The 8,952-nt window shown below is 28.6% G+C and overlaps 1 protein-coding gene across 2 annotated transcripts; it reads left to right on the forward strand.

Annotated features, from left to right (window-relative positions):
* Positions 1–1,599: 1,599 nt before the first annotated feature.
* LOC117211003 (protein SET) lies at positions 1,600–4,602 on the forward strand. Of its 2 annotated transcripts, none has more exons than XM_033454545.1 (5): positions 1,600–1,976; positions 2,704–2,893; positions 3,410–3,615; positions 3,724–3,988; positions 4,122–4,602. In XM_033454545.1, the coding sequence occupies exons 1-5, from the start codon at positions 1,719–1,721 to the stop codon at positions 4,145–4,147; spliced, it is 945 nt and encodes a 314-aa protein (XP_033310436.1). In that variant the 5' UTR covers positions 1,600–1,718; the 3' UTR covers positions 4,148–4,602. The 2 variants fall into 2 exon arrangements, with proteins under 2 accessions (XP_033310436.1, XP_033310437.1); XM_033454546.1 differs by having other exon boundaries at positions 1,601–1,976; positions 3,419–3,615.
* The last annotated feature ends 4,350 nt before the right edge of the window (positions 4,603–8,952 follow it).

Below are 8,952 nucleotides of genomic sequence, written 5' to 3' on the forward strand. Positions count from 1 at the left end.
ATTTAGTTTTAAAATATATTAAATAATATGCCATAGATCTATATCAGCAACTTATCAATGCAAAATTTTAATGTTATAAGTAGTTTATATATTATTCATTTTACTATATCTTTATTAAAACTGTATTTCAAGGTATTGGTGCTTTTATAATTTTATTACTCGAATTTACAATTTTAAGGTAAATATGTTATTCTATTTGATGTAAACAGAAAAAATGAAATATATGATAATAAGATGCAACTATTTGGATTTATAAATACTCGACATACCTTGGACGTGGAATAATTAAATGATCATAATGAACAAAGGAAAAGAAATGTATTAATAATACATAAAATTATATCTTTTGAAATACCTGAAACTTAAAAGTAATCAGTTACTATATTACATACAAAACATATTCACAGAGGCAATATGAAAAGATCATTCAACTTTTTCGTTTAAATATTTTTAGTGATTACTTTTAAAATGTTATAAGGACCAAATAGTGACTAACTATTGAAAAGATGTATTACAGACTTGAATATCTGGGAATTTTTAGAACCTGACGGTGGAAATAGTTTTTCCTCATGATAATTTTTTGATGGGATTTTAAGGCTACTAGTATTTTTTTAAACAGAACCTGATTCTATATTTATTCTTCAGTGTTCTTGTAGAACAGGAAAAAACAAATACACCGACTTTAATAACCACTCAACATTTAATCTTGACATATTTGCGTTTGAAATGTATGTATGTATAGATTATGTATATACAGGGTGGTTGGTAAGTGGCGGTACAAACGGAAAGGGAGTGACTACGCGAAAAAAGAAGTCGAAAATGTAGAATAAAAATTTTAAAAAATTTTTTTTGTAAATTTTTCCATCGAGACAACGATCTACAGTGAGATTCGTTATAACGAGACGTGATAAAGTGTACGCGTACCGAGCGAAAATTCAAAGTCGATTTTCTTGAAAACAAAACCTCAAACGAAGAATTTTTATTCTATATTTTCGACTTCTTTTTTCGCGTAGAATCACCCCCTTTTCGCTTGTACCACCAGTTACCAACCACCCTGTATATGATATTTAATTATGTCTCGACCGATAAATTTTTCGGTTTCTAGACAAAATTTTTTAACTTTTCAAATGCTCAAATAAAAGTCTAAAACCTAAAGAATTAAAAAATTTAACAATTCATTAATTTATAAATATTTTTAAATTATTATTTTAGGTTTTGGTTTATCAATACTATTTATACAATAAGGTGAATATAAATATCGTTTTATATTGAAAAGTCGTCTTTTATCTTTCTATCTTTTTATCTTTATATTGTAAGTCATACTTTTGTATATATAATTGATATAAGCTATAAAGCGTATACATATCGTTACATTATTTTATTCCTTGAATATTTTTCAAAATGTACGCTTATGTAAGGGAAAGTAGAATTTATATGTTACACATAACATACGAAATGCGATGTGATAAAAATATTTCGTCGGAACGAAATATTACAATTTCTACATTTCACAATGGTTTCAGATAACGTAGTAAGACTTTCGTTTTTCGAGTAGCGTAGTTTCGCGTCTAGATGAGGTATCAAACCTATGGTTGTAGTTTAGCTTGCTTACGCGCCGCGAATTCGTGACACGAGCACGAGCGTGACGAACGCGGAGTGAGTGCGTACTGAAAATAAACAGAGAGTAGTGGTGTGGTGACAAGAGCGCGGGTCGAACGATGGCTTCGCCGAACAAGAAAGCCAAGGAATTAGAGGATCCAGGTTCGGGGGAGGGTGTTGAATCACGCGATTACGACATTGAAATACAAAAGACACTCGAAGAGATTGACGGGTGTCAGAATCAAATCGATGGCCTCAATGAGAAGGCCAGCGATGAAATCCTCGAAGTCGAGAAGAAGTATAATAAGTTGCGTAAGCCCTATTTCCAGAAACGGAATGACATTATTAAGAGGATACCCAATTTTTGGGTCACTGCTGTATCCTTTCATATGATGACATTACGGTTTCGCTAATAATAGTTACTAATATATCTTTGACGTTTCTCGGCAATGCCGGCGTCCACCGGCGCTAGTCGCCATCTTGCCTCCTTGTATACCTATAGAAGTATGTATAACTACATGCGGTCACGCGGAATGCAATATATATTTATTTTTTTTAAATGTTTCACATGATCGTTGTTCTAGTAATACGGTTCATTACCTTAAATATGCGTGTAGTTTTTCTTTTATAGTATATTTTTGTTGTATATTCTAATTAGTAATTCATATTACTCAAATGTAAATATTTTCTTCTTTCATGATCTTTTCTTCTATGTTTACAATGATGTTTTTCTTTTATAGTATATTTTGTTGTATATTCTAATTAGTAATTCATATTACTCAAATGTAAATATTTTCTTCTTTCATGATCTTTTCTTCTATGTTTACAATGTTAGATCAATTGAACAATTATTCTTTTCCTATCTCTTTTTATTTTTTTAGTTTATATGTAGTTCTATTTAATTTACATTCAAAATTACTTTAAAGTACCAGAATATAAAATTTTATACTTCTACTATTCAGAAATAAGTCGTCCATAACATTAACATAATAATATGTATGTATATGTTAATATATTGTACATTATGAAAATTAAATATGATAAATCGTAACATTAAAGATATGATATGACAAGTTAATGTACATTTCCTTAGTGAATCTGTAGTTTGTAAACAATAAGGAAATAGCAGAAATATTGGAAGAAGATGAAGAAGATGCGCTTCGATTTTTAAATAAATTAGAAGTTGAAGAATTTGAAGATATTAAATCAGGTTATAGAATTAATTTTCATTTTGATGAAAACCCATATTTTGAAAATGACGTCCTTACAAAGGAGTTTCATCTAGGTTCTTCTGGTGAGCACATTTCTAAATCTAAATTCTATTTTATAAATTGTCTCTTAACATTACTTTAATTTTATCAATTTTGATTAGTTATTTATTTTATATTTAAAACTATGATTTCTTACTATATATTCTATAAAATTTTAATCTTTAATATAATTTTCAAAAGTTACTGATTTATAGAATAATATTAAATTATTTATACAGATTTAATTAATTTCAATATTAAATTATATGTTCAAACAATGTAGGTAATATAAGTAATAAGTAACATAAATAAGTTATTAAATAAAGTAAAATTACTGGCTTTGTTTGTACAGAATGACAAAGTTTGTAGTATACATTCTCAAATACATATAAGCTTTTTTAATAAGGTTTATATCTAACATGATAGAAAGAATTAAAAAATAATTTTATTGTATTGTCTTATTTATAATTATAACACAAACAATTTGAAGAAGTTGTAAGTGGATGTTAAACCCCTTGTTGAATAATCATAGTTTTGATGTATCTCCTGCATTTTTGCAGGAGATCCAGCATCTCAAAGTACACCTATACGTTGGAAAGAAGGTGCAGATTTAACAAAAAGAGCAAAAACCAAAGCCCCGTTAAAAGGTCGTAAAAGGCCATTAAAACACAGGTCATTTTTTGATTGGTTTACGGATCATGGAGATCCAAGTTCAGATGAAATAGCAGAGTTAATTAAAGATGATATGTGGCCTAATCCATTACAGGTAAAATTATTCATATTATAATTAAAAGAAAAGATCTATTATTATTGAATATTTGGACTTCATCACATAAAAAATTTGGATTTTGTATACAAAATTATTTGGTTTTAGTATTATTTGGCACCAGATATGGATGTTGAAAATGGCATTGAAGGTGATGGTGAAGATTGCGATACAGAAGAAGAGGAAGAAGAAGAAGATGGTGGTGCGGACGAAGGTGATGAAGCAGGTGAAGGTGAGGAAGGAGATGATAGCATAGTTGTTGTCGAAGATGATGTAGATGAAGATGATGAGGAAGAAGAGGCTGTGAATGATGAAGATGATGGAGTAAACGAAGAGGATGATTTATTGGTAGATGATGAAGTGGATCGTGAAGGTATAGACGATATTTTTCTTCTTTAATATTTCTGTTACATTTATAATGTAATAGAAATAGTAGATTTATTATACGTAAGTTTCTAATGTATCTAATGTATCTAATACATTTATAATTACTGTTTATGTTACAGATGGCGAGGGAGAGGAACCAGAATAGAATATAAAGTTGGTTTTCCACAATATTGGTTACAGTCATAGACACTAAAAAAAGGATCGCTGAAAATACACATCAGGTTGATTGAAAATAAATAAAGTTTGTAGAACTGAAAATATTGAGCCATATGAATAAACCTTGGGACAATTTTGGGAAAATAAAGTAGAAAACAGAATTCAGTAGACCTAATCTTTATCGGCGTGAAGGAAATTGTACGTACAAAAGTACAATATTTGTTTGATTGTGCCGAAACAAAGAAAAAATGGTCTGAGATAAATTAGATAGGTTTCACACTGCACTTTGTTCTAAAACTATACCGCAATACAGAACGAATTCCTTAGTTATATTCATATGGCCTAGTCATTCTCTATAGAGTAGGTGTACGATGAAGAACACCTGCTCATCTTCATCGTGATACAATTACATTAAGGAAAGAATAAATTATAAGATATAAACGAGACAGTGGACAGGTGTTCTTTTCATCTTGTTTTGTCACAAAAATCTACTTCATCGCACTACTTCCGGAACGAGGTGTTTTAAATATTTTTGAGAGTGACAGTATAATAGATATATGTTCAAATATACAGTATTTGATTTTTATCGTGGAGAGATTTAATTTTTTAAAATAGTAAAATGTGTGTGATACATTTATTAAGATTTGTAATTTATTATTAGAATACGTTTATGAATTATAATCGTAATTTACAGTTACAGTTCGTTTATTAATTTAGAAGTGTAAAGAAAGTGAAGGTAAATTTAATATATTCTCAGTAATTGAATTTATTTTGAATGTCAATTGGAAACATATCGCAAAACATAGTAATGTGTATAAAGATGTATAGAATGTAAAGAATTCATGCTTTTTTACAACTTTATTATAATTCTATCATATCCGCGATGTAACATTACAAATTTATACTATTTGAGAGTGTCGAACGTTTTTATACAGTTATTTTTCATTATGTAACATTTTGTGACTTTCTTATTGATGATAATACACTAATATTTTATACACACACACACACGCGCGCGCGCACGCACGCACGCACGCACATACACACACACATTCATATATGTACGTATATGTATTAAGTTTACTATCGATGAAATTGGTTTATTATTTCAAACTCAATTAAATCTCTATTCATTTTGAATGCAAATAAAATGTAACTATTACATTGTTTTAGCATATTCTTTTGTCACTTTTTGAAAATGTATCATACTACAATTTAGTGATGTTGAATGATATGATAAAATCAATTCTATTATGTTAAGTATATAAATCTGTTGAAATACGATTTAAATAAATCCAATGTAATACAACCGATTGGTAGATATAGTAAAACTATATCTACCAAACTACTATATCTACCGATTGGTAGATATAGTAAAACTCATTATTTTAGTGGATATTTATTACTGTTCTATTTATTCAAATGTACAAATATACAAATATTTGTATTATAATTTGTCAAATGTTCCACTTGATCAAGAATTGATACTTGTCACACTCAAAATGAAAATCAATTCACGAAGGTCACCTCGTTCTTCTTCCAGATTTTACATTATAAATTTTCCACTTTTGCGAAGAGAAAATATATCGCAAGCGTTTTTCATGCGTAATTTTGACACGTACTTTTAATTCTAACGGCACCTTTATACATTATTGTTACGCGCCAAAGGTGAAGTTAGAATGAGGAGTAATCATAACTCTGTTATATCTCCCGCGATGTGCCAACCAAGAACACATTGCGATCGATTTTAGATTTCGGTGCAAATAAGGGTTCTATTGAAAGGTTTGATTAAGCGTTTCCTTTGGAGTCTAGGAAAAATCAAATAATTACATCGCCCGAAATAGTTAACATGCAGTTATATCTGATTTAATTACTTAAAGTTATCCAAGAAACACGTTTTAGGATAAAATCTGTTTATTAGCTCTTGGATAAAACAGTTTCGAATTAAGGAAAATCTTTCGATTAACATGAAATTATTATAGTATTGAAAATCTCTTAGAGTAAGATTCCTATTTTTCTACCAAATATTTAAAGGTTAGCAAAGTAAGCAATTATTTGATTCCTCCTAGAAAACGATAAGGTACGCTTGTCTACGACATATTCTGTCATCATTATCAGCCAATGTCCTGAAGTGAAATATTCAATGTTAATGAAAATGCGCGTTAACGTGACGTATTAGACCTGCGTAGAGATTTGGCATATGGCCGCACAAAGGGCACTTATGTCCGAGATAAGTGAGTCAGAATCAGACGGACGTACAACAACTGGGTGTAAGAATTTTTTGAATCAATCGACGTACTCGTGTCACGCAATCACACAGTAAATGAACGAAATAAAGTTGTCAGTTTGAGATAGGAATGAGTTTTTTATATTTGGAACTACTTAGAAATACGCAAATGTAAGACGTTTTAATACGAAAAATGATTCAACATTTTATCCCAAATTTTTACTTTTACAACATTATCCGAGCAAAACACGTTTAATATTGTTATATCAATTTTCAAGTACCGTCTTTGCACGATTTATTTTTCTGCTTATTTTTCTTTGTATGAATTTTCGTTTCTTTAGAGAAACTATTTTCTAGAAATATTATTCTTATTTTAAATGACCATCCCTGATTTTCTTCCTTTCTAAGGATATAAAACGAAGCTTATGAAATTTTGTCAAAATTTATATAATTATTTAAAGCAAAAAATGTTGTAACAGCTTACGTTTCATGCTTACCTCTGTTTTACCTCACTCTTGTAAAAACTTGCAAAGAAATTGATATGACAAAGGAATAAGATGGAAAAGATATAAATATAATAGGTAATAGATACACATAAGCATTACATTTAAATATATACTATTCTGTATGAATTTTATAAGAGGTAAAAAATTCATTGAGAAAATGCTTTAATCGTTATAGAATTTTGTTGATATAAAGGGAATCAGGGATGTGATACTAAACGACGATTATCCGAACTAATTTCGGAAATTAATTATCCTTGATAATTAATGTTTTAAATACTCAATATAAAGCAGTGAACAAAGTGTTTTTTAAAACACGGTACTTTTAAAAAGTAGGCAATTTCCAAGCTAAAAATTATCCGTTTTGTAGCGTTTCAATATAAATATTACTTATAGTTTTACATACGTAACAATTATTTTATACAGTAAAATAAAGAGACTCAGTCAATGAATGCATTTTTATTAGATGGGTATTTGCATACAAATAACAAGTATTTATCACAAAAAATAAATCTGTTGTAGCGAGTAAAACAAAAGTACTCTTTCTTTTCTTTTTTCTTCTGTTTGGAAAATTTGGTGTATTTATTAATTTTATACCTATTCTTATTAATTCCAATTCTACGTTGATATTTAAATTTTAATAACACTTCCGTTAGAAAATGGTCAATTTTCTATTATAATAATACCTTTTTCCTTCCGCACATATTCATTCTCGTTCTTGTTATATTTTTTCGAGGACAACTGACAAAGAAAATGTCAACTTCGTACCATCTATAGAAAATATTACGTATTTACAAAAATTCAGTATAAAAAGGCGGTTTTTATAATTCAAGTCCTGTTTAAATGCTATACATACACATAATGGGTACTGTGGAGTTATCGTATTTTGATAATTCAATTTCTTGTTTGGATAATCGACGTTTCTTTCATCGCCTGAAAATGTCCTAATTTCCAATAAAGTTTACCATTATTTAGGTAAGCTAGAATAAACCATTTTTCTAAATTAATAATTTATTATTGTACGTCTATAAGAGTTTGAAAAATAATTTGTAAAAATGACATGTATTTTCTATAAGGGCAGCAAGATTCATCTTATTTTTTTGTCTATTACATTATAAAAAATAATATTTGCGGAAATTACTTTAAGTTATAATTTATTACGATATTAAACCTTATCATAGTTTTTGTCATATTTTGCTTTGTATACTATTCCACATATAGACCTTTCTGTCTCTATATATATGTATGAAGCAGCATTTTACTTTTTGAATTATCAATTTAAAATAAGATGTAAAATGATAATTAAATTTGTCGTTATTTTTACGAATTCAATAATCAAATAATTATAATTATTTGTTTCAAGTTTCAGATGATTGAAACTCATGTATCGGAATTTTGAACTAATATTTTAAAATAATAATCATATAGTTTTAATTAAAGTATAATTGTGCATATTGTTATATTATTATAATATTATTATATAATTATATTATTTTAATTAAAAATACGCAATGGCGAGTATTGGTTTTGAGGAAACGTATGTAACTAAAGGCAAGTCATTTCTAAATAGTATATTTTCACTTTTCAAAGTTACCAGTGATCACATTTTCCGGAAAAATATCGTCATTGTAAAGAATACACAAAATCGGGTATACGAAAAATCAAAGATTAATCAAATATTACTATACTAAAAAATATTATTATATGGAATGAGAAAAAATGTTGTTTACTAATGACCGAAAGAAATTCTTTACCTTCCTCATATTATATCATCGTTATGCGTTGTTTATTTCAACTTCTCTTGATTCCCTTTCAAGGTATATGTATACCATATATATACATATATAAGTAGATTATCCAGATGGTGCCATTGAAAAGGATGTAAAAAAGGCACTTCAGGTTCGACGACGATGCGTAAGTATGCAGACGACGGATATAGATGGCGAAATATTTGATTTTTTTACAACACAAGACAGTGTAATCTGGGTATTAGACTGTTAGACGATTGCTATGGAGTTGCGCGTGTCATGGTCATCGCAACCTCGCTAGCTTGATGACTGTTCT

This window comes from Bombus bifarius, unplaced genomic scaffold, assembly GCF_011952205.1.
Source record: "Bombus bifarius isolate JDL3187 unplaced genomic scaffold, Bbif_JDL3187 scf7180000008214, whole genome shotgun sequence".
Classification (NCBI taxonomy): domain Eukaryota; kingdom Metazoa; phylum Arthropoda; class Insecta; order Hymenoptera; family Apidae; genus Bombus; species Bombus bifarius.